We start from the raw sequence: 12,889 nt of genomic DNA, 5'->3' as shown, positions 1-12,889 counted from the left end.
GATATAGTTAAATTTTGTAATGCTTTTTGGCAAGTTCATTCCAGGGTGAAGATAAAAAAGGAATAGAAAAACTTGAAAACTATTTATCGGATTGGTGAATGAAAATGGACATTAAATTTACATTTTAAATAAAATCTGTCTCTTCCATCGTTCACAATTTCACAGAAATCTTAGTTATATAATAATAAATATATCAATATTAAGCAAAATTGAACATTAAATTGGTACAATGATATGTCTGCAGCATTAAAAATAAGTTAATTGCAGAAATCAGGATTATTAGGAGAAATTATTTTTTCACTTTCTCTACTGACAATCCTACATACGAACTGTTACCTACAAATACCTACAGAATACTAATTATGTGTGAGTCAAACTCGAGGCTGTGATTACACCTGTAAGTTTTACTCAAGTAGCTTACGTAATTAACTAACGTAATTAAATAACGTAAACTAACCTATAAGAGTGTTTACATTAGTAAATTTGCCGTAAGTTAATCACGTAAGCTACTTTCGTGAGTAAAACTTACAGGTGTAACCATGGCCTTAAAACAAGAGGCAGACCTAAGAAGCTAGATTATTGTCTTCAAACAATGTTTTAGGGATGTGGTTCGTCTAGAAAGGCCCGATTTAGAACTTCTGCGTTCAGAACTAATCGTGCGCATTAACACGGACAAAGCCACCCTTCTCGAGATTGAGGATAAAATTCTCCGTTTGTTATATGCTTCTTCAGGGAATATTCTAGACGACGAAGAACTTATTGAGACACTGAATGAGAGTAAGGTGATTAAGCCTTTTATCATCTAGTTACTAAGCATGGTATTCTTATAAAGCAAAAGTATGATTCTATGTATATACCTATAAAACGTTTTCTGCCTTTTACCTTTTCATCGCTGATTAAATAATGAAATTTGGCACGGAGATGGCTTATACACAGAAGGATTCCCACAGGATTCCTAAAGACCCATCCGCTCAACCGATTTGTATGAAATTTGTTATAGAGGTAGCTTGCGTCCATGTTATTGATATAGACAACTTTTTACACCGGAAAACCAAATAGTTCCCACGGGATCTTCAAAAACCTACATCCACGCGGACGAAGTCGCGGGCATCCTCTAGTTTAAAATAATTGTGTTATAGGAAACGTCTGAAATAATCAACGCGCGATTGTTAGAAACGGAAGCGACAGAAATTAATATATCAGCAGCGCGAGAGAAGTATCGCACTGTGGCTACCCGGGGAGCTGTGCTTTACTTTGCCGTGGCGCAGCTCGCTGACATCGACCCGATGTACCAGTTCTCGCTGAAATACTTCAACCAGGTCTGTCCATGTACTTACACACTACCGTGGAAAGAAGTTAGTTTAACGCTCTCTCAATCTATACTAATCTATACTATAATATTATATTATAATAAATAAAATTGGAGTGTCTGTCTGTAATTTCGAAATAACTACCACATATTAAGGTCATATGGTTATTTGAACGATACCATAACTGAATCACACGTTTTTTAAATTTTTGTCTGTCTGTCTGTCTGTCTGTCTGTTTGAAAAGGCTAATCTTGGTAAAGGCTGAACCGATTTTGACGGGATTTTCACAGACACTTAGAGAATTGACCAGGGAGTAACATAGGCTACTTTTTTATCCGACTTTCAAAAAGGGAGTTGTGTTTTTCTACCTATGTACACCGAAATCTCCGAGATTTCTGAACCGATTTGCGTCATTTCTTTTTTAATCGATAGAGGAACTTTGCGACATTGTTTCATAAAAAAATTGGAGTCCAACTCCTCAATCCTGATGCTGCAGGGGATCTGACCAATCCACGCGGGCGAAGCTGCGGGCATCAGCTAGTCTCCAAGATTTCTGAATCGAATTGCGTATTTTTTTTTTAATTGTTAAGGTAACTTTGCGACGTTGTTCCATAAAAAATTTGGAATCCAACTCCTCAGTCCTGATGCTATAGGGGAGCTGACCAATCCACGCGGACGAAGCTGCGGGCATCATTTCGTAGCTTATAAGATTTATATCAATATCAATTTTATATCACTCAATGAAGTAACAATGTAGAGACAACCTTTGTCAAATGAGCTCAGTGGCTTCATTAGACACTGAGTTAGCGAATCACCCCGCAGATATTCAACATAGTGATCGAAAAGAGTGAGAAATGCGACATCCTCGATCGTCGCTTGGAGATATTGCATGATGAGATCACCCTGTCCGTCTACCGGAATGTTTCGCGTGGACTATTCGAACGTCACAAGCTAGTGTTCAGTTTCCTACTCAATATGGCGGTTTTCCTGCACGCTGGTCGAGTGCAAGCGCACCAGTGGAACTTTGTGCTTAGAGGAGCTACTGGCACCAAAGTGGTTAGTACTTTTTTCTTAATTTTTATTCATTATAGGCAAGCGCTTGGCCACGTATGCTTGACGCATTGAAAAAATATTACTTTGATATACTTATGATTTTAGACATAATTCGTGGTTGAACGAATTGAGAAGAGCAACCACCGAGATTTTTATTCTTCTCCTTGGTGGAAATGACATTCCAAACAAGGGCCATAGTAGATTCTTTCGACGATTCCATCCGCTTCAGTTGATATAGGCACCATTATGGCACAAAATTAATTTAAGTGATAAGGTTCCTCGATCATGTTGTTAAAGCTTGCCAAAATTCCTTTTAGGTGCCCCCAAAGAAACCAAATATAGAGACCCTCACGGATCAAATGTGGTTAGCAATAAACCATTTACAAGAAACGGATCCTAGTTTCGCAGAACTTACTGGAGACTGTCTTCGGAAAATCAGGATTCAACTGGGCACTTTTATTTTGGTAAGATATACTTTTGCGAACTGCTCTTCGCGTTGCACTATACATTACGTGCTAATAGTTCTGTAGCCTACATTGGCTTAGGATTCTTGACTTACTGGTATATCAATGTATAATGCATTTTGTAGTACTCATTCACTCACATTTTTGTTATATGTGTTAAACTGTCATGTCAAAAGTTTATGGGTTTATACAATCATGCTTTTGATTTACAAAAATGGCTAGTGGGTTCTCAAAACGGTTGCACTAGGCACAGAGAAAGAGTGGTATTTTATTACCTAGCAGAGGCTCGATGAAGGGGCCTAAACAGATCTTAAAGGCATCGGACTATTGTCTCCCTATAGTGTGCTATAGGTATAGCTCAAATTTTAGATCTTATGAGTTTGTGTGTTAGTTTTCTCTATTAAGGATTTTCAGAAACTCCATTCGAGCGAACCCGCGATTGGTCAGCTACTATTCGCAATAAGTTCTTAACAATAACCAAGATTTATATTTTAGGACATTCATATTGACAAAAAGGACGCAAAGCCCCCAAAAATAGACTGGAACGCTCATCTGAATGACTTTGAAAAGCTGATGATAATAAAATGCCTGAAAGAAGAGAAGCTCGTGTTTGCCATCGCGCAGTACGTCTCTATCAGTCTAGGAGCTGTATTCATTGAAAGCCCTACAGTGCAGCTTAATACCCTGTAAGTGACACCTATATTGATATGGTTATATCGATCAAATAATAGTGGGCTACGCGAACCATCCATATACTCATCCAGACAGTAGTTAGTATAGGGTTCTCTCTGTTTTTAACCCCCGACCCAAAAAGAGGGGTGTTATAAGTTTGACGTGTGTATCTGTGTATCTGTGTGTCTGTGTATCTGTGTATCTGTGTATCTGTCTGTGGCATCGTAGCGCCTAAACGAATGAACCGATTTTAATTTAGTTTTTTTTGTTTGAAAGGTGGCTTGATCGAGAGTGTTCTTAGCTATAATCTAAAAAAATTGGTTCAGCCGTTTAAGAGTTATCAGCTCTTTTCTAGTTTTCTTGTAGAAAAGAAGGTTAGATAACCGTTAGGTTCATAATATTATGTCAATAGACAAATGTCAAGCTGTCAAGTTGGACGTTGCCTAAATACATAATTATTTATTTGAAAATGATGTTTTGGAAAACTCAAATACTTTGGATCGTCGGGGGTGTTATAAATTTTTAATTTACACTTGTCTCATTGTAATCACATACGTTACGTCACCAGTACGTAATCAATCAGTTAGTTTAAAATTGATAGCACGACAAACAGACTGACAAGAAGAGCTTACAAACAGACAAATAAGAAAGCGAGTTATGTTGCATTGTCTTCAGTTCTGGCCAGTCCCAACCCAAGCTCTAGCTCACCGGGAAATTAGTTTAAAATTGATTACAAGACTTGTTCCGGAAATACAGACGAACAAACTAACAAAGTCCCGGATGAAAAATCATGTGGATAATCACGTGCGAATGATTGAACAGTAAAAAAATGGGTTTAAAAATCGTTCGCGATTGCGCGTACGCTTTCATGCGTTCTATTCTATCCTGCACCCTCCGATTTCGAGCGAAAGAGTGTAGTGTAAAGGTATTGGGTCCCTGAAGAGAGTAATAGACTAGACAAACTAACACATAACATGTGTATAACAAAACAAAAAAACCAATCAATGACAACACCGAAGTAGACCTTTATTTCTCAAACAGTAAATATTGTGCTTACATGTGCGTATGGATAGTAACATCTATTTGTTATATTTGAGGACGTTTCTCTTTAACATTTTTACAACCTAACGACGATTAACGACATTACACATTATAGTTTTGTTAAATCTATACTTCCAACATATTATACTATATTATAAATATACTTCGTCACATCGAGTGTTCAAATGACACAAACGGCATTACACAATAATATAGCTTTCTTATATCTATGCAACCAACATAATATTATGCTATAATATATATATAATATATACCTAAACCTATAATATATAATATTTACCTAAATATAATTCGTCACATCGAGTGTTCACAATATCTATAGACAACGAGAATTGATAAGAATCAAAAATAGATTATGCCCATTAAATTACATTTATATTATATCTATATTTGAAATTTCAAATAAACATATTGCATTTTAAATAAATGAAACGATACCAATTCTTCAGGAGAATAATTTAATTTCACATCATGACATTTCGCAATGAAGTTTTCGATTAAAATATTTATAATTTTGCTAAGAACTATCTAAGTACTCATTATAATAATAATATTGTAAAAATTGAAACAGTTATCATGGTCATAGAATATCTAAAATACAATACGGGTGGGATATGATAAAAGTATCTAAATGGATTTTAAGGGACAGAATTTGCTTTTTTTGAAATTCCAATGTGAATCCAATAGGTGGAATATACACGAACATATATTAAGGACGCGGGAACACCATGGAGATCCAAAAATTTTTATTTTTAGTGGCCCCACTGTACCATATTGTTTACTAAGCTTTTACACTGATCGCGAGCAATTTGCTCCTATCCGTTGCAGAGTTCTGTTCTCCATCTCCGAAGATATTCATCAGATCTTCACCCAATTTATATGGAACCATTTGCACAAACAAAAAAAATTTGAAATCGGTCTAGGGGTCTTTGAGTAAATCGGGGAACATACATAAAAAAAAAGATTCCGACGAATTGAGAACCTCCTCCTTTTTTGAAGTCGGTTAATAAAAATAGTCATCATGTCCAATTTGTATATAGAAGAGGTTATCGAATTTTATTTGTAAATATATATTTTAATGTAAAGTACAGTAGATAGATATAGTCCTTGTAATAAGAAGATAAATAATACATGTAGGTAAAACGGTGAGACAGTTGACTATCATTATAATGCGAAATTGCATTTTGGATCGACAGTAGCCCAAATACTTCGATAAAAATATCTACTACTTACCGCGTCGTACTTTAGGCTACTGCTGTGGGATCCCAGGCGTATTTTCGATTCTTAGAGCCAAGATCGTCGAGGAGCATCATATCATCTTCAGAAATCCTAAAATTAAGCTGCATATTATCCCTTAGGTGTTCAGGATTGTTAGATTTGGGTATGACCGCAACTCCCTTTTGTAAAGCCCACAGAAGTAAAATCTGTGCTTCACCAGCTTTGTATCGCCTTGCAATGTTGTATACCACCGGATCTTTTATAAGGGTTGTATCATTTTGAGACAGTCCGCCAAATGAACTATGAGCTTGCAGACGTATATTATTTTCTGTGCAATATTGTAGCATCTCGTCATTGTAGTAGTACGGATGCCACTCGATCTGTTTGGAAACAAAAGAAGTATAATTATTACTATAACTCGGAATTTATACTTAAATCTACACTAAATTGCAAAAATTATTTGCACTAACCTGATTAACCATCGGCCCGATAAGCTTCAATTCAGATAATTGCATCAAATGCATAATGTTAAAATTAGACACTCCGATGGCTTTAATTTTTGATTGTTCGTACAATTTATTGATTGCAAGCCAGGTATCGGCGCGCATTTTTGCATTCTTGGAACTTTTCGGATCGGTATGAGGCGTAGAAGGATATTGCAGCAAGTACAAATCAATATACTCCAAATCTAGGTTTTTGAGAGACCTCTCAAAAGCCCGGACTACAAATTTAGCATCATTGGTAACAGGCGCTGTAAAAATATCGCAAAAGTAAATTAACTACTATATCAACTTTAATTGGAAACAAAATGACTCGATGCACAGTTTGGGAGAATCAAAGCGATGTGACGCGACTTGTAGATATTGCAAAGGAAATTGATCTCCACTAAGTAGGTAAAGCAGATATTTGTAAGGAACAAATTCAACAAAACAAAAGCAAATCGGCCTTACTCTTTTCATTTAATACAAAGTACAGTTACAGGCATGTACGACGTAAACATAAAATTCAATTTACTTTATTCTACTAAAGGGAAGCTCGGCGCGACGCGCGGCGTCCCTTCGCTTTAACTGTACACAATGTGCCTGGACCCTAGGATTTTCTAATTAACTCTATTTACCTAACTTCGTAGTAATAAAGATATCGCTACGCGCCAGGCCATGTTTTGGTAGTAGTTGTTGAAAAGCGCTTTTCAATTGTTTTTCATTTCCATATACTCCCGATGTATCTGTAATAACTTATAAGCATAGCATTCATATCTGTACTAATATCTATTAATAATTATAAATGTGAAAGTGTGTCTACCTGCTATTTTTTCACCGTTCAACTAATTTCAACAAACTTGCATGCAAATCATGCATTCCTGACAGGGATATAGGCTACTTTTAGTCGCGGAAAATCAAAATTTCCATGGGAATAGGATTTTTGAATACCGTAGGTAAATCCGCATCGAAGAAGTCGCGTATATATCGTCTATTTGGTACAGAGATAGCTAGTATAAGCTTCTTTGATTTTCCGGGATAAAATACGTTTCAGATCTCAAAATGTGCGCACTATATGAACAATGAAGCTCGTCATAAAGATAATAATAAAATATATTATTACAAAACAAAAAAGAGCGATAAGCGCAACTTATAATAATTTTTAAAACCACGCAATCCATTTTGAGATTATCACTATCACTACATAGTATAAAAAAGTCGCTTCCCGTTGTCTGCTCCTATGTACTTATGTTTAGATCTTTAAAACTACGCAACGGATATTGATGCGGTTTGTTCAGTAAATAGAGTGATTCAAGAGAAAGGTTTATACTATGTTTAATACATGCATATGCGTAATATAGTAGAAAACACTGATAATAATTTTAGAAATTTCTAATGTGATGTAAATAAATACATTTTTTTGCGCTTACATTGCAAACGCTGGTTGAACCCTACGAGATAGATCAAAATAATTCACTACAGTACACCTTAAAAAGTTGTACCAAAAAGTCCGCGATGGTATATGTCTATCTCTTAGGGATAACCCACAATAACCATTTATTTACTTTTTACGAGAAATAATTGCTTATTTACGAAGCGATTTTATGCAAATACGGCATTAATCCTTATCGAATTTAGTACCTTAAATACATTGTGCATGTAATATAAGTAGATAAGGGCCTTTACAGCATGTAATTTAAATAAATATATTCAAACATATTACAGATTTAAATGCAGGCACATTGCGGCGGTACCGGCCGGTGCGGCGACGCGTGCCTATCTAATGACAAAAAAGCTGTGAACGTTGTATATAAAGACATTCTGTGGTATGTTTAGTATCAGCATTGCACCCCTGCAAAGCCGGGGCGGGTCGCTAGTATTTTTTAAAAGACAAAATATTATTCAAATTGGTGATCGACATTCATTCAGGTTCAAAATGTTGAATTCTCATAATGTTGAATTTGCAAAATGTTGAATTTAGGAGTTGTGTTGAATATCCACAAATAATTTGATAAATGCAAGAACTATGCAACATAATTTATCTTTGCCTGGGATTTGAGGGGGGGGGGGGGGGGGGGGGTATAAGCACCCCAAGCTCCCCCCCCCCTGGATATTCAGCTCTCGTTTAGTTTTTGAGGTATCCCCCGTCACAAAAATGGTCTAAACGGAAAACCGTTTGTGAGAATGTGGGTAATCTTTTACAACAAAATTTCGCAATCAATTTTAGTCTAATTGTTTTCACCCACGTTTTAAAAATCTATTAAAAATATATGTATTACAAGAATATTAATATTACCTGAAAAAAGAGCATTACACAATCGAAGATTATTATTTTATTAAAGAACATGTATTTAACTTGCAGCTTGCTTCAGCAATGCATGATATTGCAATTTTTTTTCTACATAATTTAACAATATTACTGTACATCGTATTTTTTAAAAGAGCGACCGCCAAGTTTCTTGCTGGTTCTTCTCGGTAGTCGAGGCATCCCCAACCAGTGGCAGATGCATTTGACGTTTAGATTATTATTTTTTGAATTCAAAATCTTTCTATTTATATTTTGCCTTAACTCAGTTCCACCATTTGATACCTGTTCATTTAGTTTCAGTTCTGTTAGATCCCAGTTGTTGGTGGCTTTATTTGTGACATTGTATCATATCATCTATTGTATCATACAAAACAGGATAATTTCTCATACCCAAAGTTCCCACTGCAACAATAAATAATAGATTGTTGTACTTAAGACACTAATATAATATTCATAATCGATCATAATATTATCTTCTGTACATACGTTTGTGCATACGAAGTACCACTCACTCACACACTCAGCCAAATGAAACTCCTGTGTTTTTCAAGTTATAGACAATAAAATCAGCATACACGTACTAAATAATAAAAACCTATACCTGTATGTTATTTAAGTATAAGTTAGTTATTATATAAGTTTTTTTAAATCACTCCTTTTAAGGGTGAACAGGGGATGAAAGTTTGTATGGGAAAATTTGATTTACTTAACTAGAAATTCGGAAGCCGGGTTTCTTTTAAAACTTAAGGTCCCAAGGCACTTGAGCTGCGCTGCGCGACGCGACGCGGCGCGGCAAATATATGTAGTTTAGGTATATGAGTTTTAAGCAATTAAATATCACTAGCTTTAACAATGAACGAAAACATCACGAGGCAACCTGCATGTCAAACAGTTCTCCATAATGTTCTCAAAGGTGTTTGAAGTCTACCGTATTGAGCCAGCGTGGCAGACTATGGTCTAAGCCTTTCTCATTCTTAGAGGAATCCCGTACTCGATGTTGGCCCGCGATCATGATGAATCTGCTAGTAATTAATACATAATATATTAGATAGGTAGTATAAAGTAAGTGTGTATACTTACAACCGACAGCCGGCATATTGACTCCATTGTTCAAGGTAAAGTGCATTTTACCAAAGCTCATTTCACCCGCCATTTTTCCCGGCCACGAGTAACTTGAAACGTCGAAACACCTATAATTTTAACTTTATTATTTGTTGTACAACTTTTCAAATATAGGTATTGATTGAAAAAGACAGAATTACACTCAAAATTATGCACGTCTGGCTTATACGGCAGCCCCGGATACAGTAAATAGAGGATGCAGAATGCAACCGGGCTGACAATCTAGGGACACTAGCGAGGCTGTATCGATCATAGCTCACACCATTCAGTATCTAGAGCTATTAATAAACCGGCTCAGAGAATTGGGATGTTATTGATTTTGCAGCTTTATTCATATATTATTTATGCTATCTGACGGGCAATACATATACTTGTTATTTAAATAGATACTTTTTTAGGGTTTCATAGTCCTCAAAAGGAAAAACCCCTTGTAGGATTTACGTTGTCTGTCTGTCGTGTCTTCGAGACCCCTCAAGGGAATCAAAACCTATGGGCTACTTCCCGTGGACCTAGACTTATGTTTGGCAGGTAGCAATATCTTATAGCACACGTAAAGTGAAAATCCGAAAACCGTTACTTCACAAAACAATCAGTAAAAAGTCTCATTTCTTGTACGATAGTACGGAAACCTTCGTGTGTGAATCTGATTCGCACTTGACCAGATTTTTTATGAGTGAGTGAGTGAAATGGTGAATTTTGAAAAAAATGCTAACAAGCGAAATGAAGATCAAAAAGTTTTTCTCATGCATCCCCTTGAGTGGGATCTTGTTGAATACTTTTAAAATCACTGTAGGGGTTTCCCAGATTTTATGAAAGTATTTACAGTTTACTAAAAAAATCTTTAGTTAACTAATTTTTATTTCAAGCATTTTTGCTTGAAATAAAAGCTAGTTAACAAAAAAAAATTAAGTCTCTTGCCGTACCAACCAACCTCTTTGGCCGGTACAACAAGAGAACTGAGTTCTGGACCTTACGTGGCTTCCAAATCACGTCGGTGGGGTGATGGGTGGAGCAGGGTGCAAATCGAGTGAGGGAGTGGAGACTCTCATATACCACCACAATTATATAAGAACAATCTAAATACATAAAAGGAATAGGTGACTGACTGACTGGATCTATCAACGCACAGTTCAAACTACTGGATGGATGGGGCTGAAAGGCTGTTATAACGTAGACATCTGGTTAGCAACTCTTCGCGTTACCCAACTACTTAACACAAAAAGTTGCATAATGGCTTTACCTACTTTTTAGGGTTCCGTACCTCAAAAGGAAAAACGGAACCCTGACAGGATCACTTTGTTGTCTGTCTGTTTGTCCTTCCGTCCGTCTGTCCGTCCGTCCGTCCGTCCGTCCGTCCGTCTTGTCTGTCAAGAAAATCTATAGGGTACTTCCCGTTGACCTAGAATCATGAATTTTGGCAGGTAGGTAGGTCTTATAGCCTTGTGCTATAAGATCTAAATGAATAAATCTGAAAACCGTGATGGTTACATCATTAAAAAAAATTAAAATGTGGTTCAATTTTCAAAGTAAGATAACTATTTGCAGGCTTTACGTGCACATTCTAAAACAGATTTTTATTTATTTTTATGCATAATAGTTTTAATATATCGTACAAAATGTCGAAAAAATACCCGAGTACGGAATCCTCGGTGCGCGAGTCTGACTCGCACTTGGCTGGTTTTTTTTTTATATAAAATATAAAATTTAATTTTTAGCTATGCTGATACAGCGTCCTCCATACCTCTAGTGTTCGTACTGAGTACTGGCTCGGATCCTTTCGGTGCTTTCCAAAAATTTGCCACCGAGATGGGCATGAGAGAACGGGTGCACTCAATCTCTTTAGGACAAGGCCAAGGCCCCGTCGCTGAAAAAATGATTACTAACGCTAAGCCCAAAGGCGACTGGGTCTTTCTGCAGGTAAACTTGTTTCTAAATACTAAAATTAATTTTTAATGGGTTTGCATAAATGAAGGCCATAGTGGACATGGCGCTTTTACCATCAAGGAATCGAGGATTTAATTGCTTGCTCCAGTTCACACTGATACCTACGAGTACAATATCTTCTTCGTCTAAAATCATTCTTATTCGAGAATAGTTTGACATTTTGATAGGTTTTCAGTACAAAAACTGTCACTACACCCAATTTATTCTTCGATTAAACGTCACTCAACGTTGGTGATTTGGCACTAAGATACCCAATTTCAATACAGTGATCGAATGAACAAAGTCGTCAAAAAGCGAAGCGGTTTCGAGGCAGTCGATTTTTAGCTAATTTTATAAATTGGCATATGTATTATGTCCTTCTCCGGGATGTAAGCGAACTCTGTACCTTTCATCAAAATCGGTCAAACTGTTGGGCGGTGAAAAGCTAGCAGACAGACACTTCGGATTTATAATATCATCATGGACATAAATGTATTATGTATAAGCAGTTAAATTATACTCTTAATTTCTTTAGAATTGCCATTTAGCGGCATCATGGATGTTAAATCTTGAAGTAATAGTGGCCAATTTGGGAAGCGAAGGCCCAGGCCTCAACCCAGACTTTCGTCTGTATCTCAGTTCAATGCCCACGCCGAAGTTTCCCGTCTCGGTGCTCCAAAACTCGGTCAAAGTCACCAACGAGCCCCCTAAAGGTCTAAAGGCTAACGTCAAGAGAGCTCTTGTAGAAATGGAAGAGGACTTCTTTGAAAATCATGGTAAGTAGGTAGGTTTTATAGTACTAGTAAAGGAGAAAATTCGAAAACCTTCCTTCCTTCGAATTTCTTGTTACATCACGAAAAAAAATTAAAATGTGTTCATTAACAAATAATTAGTATTTTCAACTTTCAAGTAAGATTTCTATACCAAGTGGGGTATCATATGAAAGAACTTTACCTGTACATTCTAAAACAGATTTTTATTTATTTTTATGCAAAACAGTTTTTTATCTAACGAGAAAAATATCCAAAAAATACGACTGTAGTACGGAACCATCGGTGCGCTAGTCTGACTCGCACTTAGCCAGTTTTTTTATTTAGAATCTGTATTCCGAGGCGATGGTAGAGTCACAGCTTAAGGGACATAAACTTTGATTTTACAGTTTTTACTTTTGTACGTCAATTTTTCATAGATATGATAGTTCTTAGGATAGAATTTTAATTATTACAAACTTGCGCTTGCGCAACTTGCTTATCGGATTTCTTGTTTATTTAATAAATC

At 36.3% G+C, this 12,889-nt stretch overlaps 2 protein-coding genes and 1 long non-coding RNA gene across 3 annotated transcripts in view; 1 reads left to right on the top strand and 2 right to left on the bottom strand.

Annotated features, from left to right (window-relative positions):
• Positions 1-12,889, top strand: part of LOC123880242 (dynein axonemal heavy chain 6) — an 84,583-nt gene that overhangs the window by 61,453 nt on the left and 10,241 nt on the right. The window contains exons 55-61 of the mRNA XM_045928239.1: positions 602-782; positions 1,140-1,319; positions 2,133-2,366; positions 2,681-2,827; positions 3,323-3,513; positions 11,404-11,605; positions 12,147-12,387. Of these exons, the coding sequence (XP_045784195.1) occupies positions 602-782; positions 1,140-1,319; positions 2,133-2,366; positions 2,681-2,827; positions 3,323-3,513; positions 11,404-11,605; positions 12,147-12,387 (1,376 nt within the window). The remainder of the gene's footprint in view (positions 1-601; positions 783-1,139; positions 1,320-2,132; positions 2,367-2,680; positions 2,828-3,322; positions 3,514-11,403; positions 11,606-12,146; positions 12,388-12,889) is intronic.
• On the bottom strand, positions 4,505-8,148 carry LOC123880279 (9,11-endoperoxide prostaglandin H2 reductase-like). Its single transcript, XM_045928326.1, has 3 exons — positions 6,897-8,148; positions 6,250-6,530; positions 4,505-6,159 (listed from the first exon to the last, which is right to left on the bottom strand). The coding sequence occupies exons 2-3, from the start codon at positions 6,385-6,387 to the stop codon at positions 5,806-5,808; spliced, it is 492 nt and encodes a 163-aa protein (XP_045784282.1). The 5' UTR covers positions 6,388-6,530; positions 6,897-8,148; the 3' UTR covers positions 4,505-5,805.
• Positions 8,919-9,933, bottom strand: LOC123880284. Its single transcript, XR_006799196.1, has 3 exons — positions 9,829-9,933; positions 9,647-9,756; positions 8,919-8,968 (listed from the first exon to the last, which is right to left on the bottom strand). It is a non-coding gene; the product is annotated as an uncharacterized LOC123880284 (long non-coding RNA).

The sequence above is a fragment of the Maniola jurtina genome, chromosome Z, assembly GCF_905333055.1.
Source record: "Maniola jurtina chromosome Z, ilManJurt1.1, whole genome shotgun sequence".
NCBI classification, from domain to species: Eukaryota; Metazoa; Arthropoda; class Insecta; order Lepidoptera; family Nymphalidae; genus Maniola; species Maniola jurtina.
This window is presented reverse-complemented; position numbering and strand designations above follow the sequence as displayed.

Excerpts from the sequence above, each read along its gene's own strand:
- LOC123880279 (XM_045928326.1), bottom strand. The coding sequence starts at position 6,387 with ATGCGCGCCGATACCTGGCTTGCAATCAATAAATTGTACGAACAATCA. Across the intron at positions 6,160-6,249 it reads TCGGGCCGATGGTTAATCAG|ATCGAGTGGCATCCGTACTA; the intron begins GTTAGTGCAAAT and ends GTTTCCAAACAG.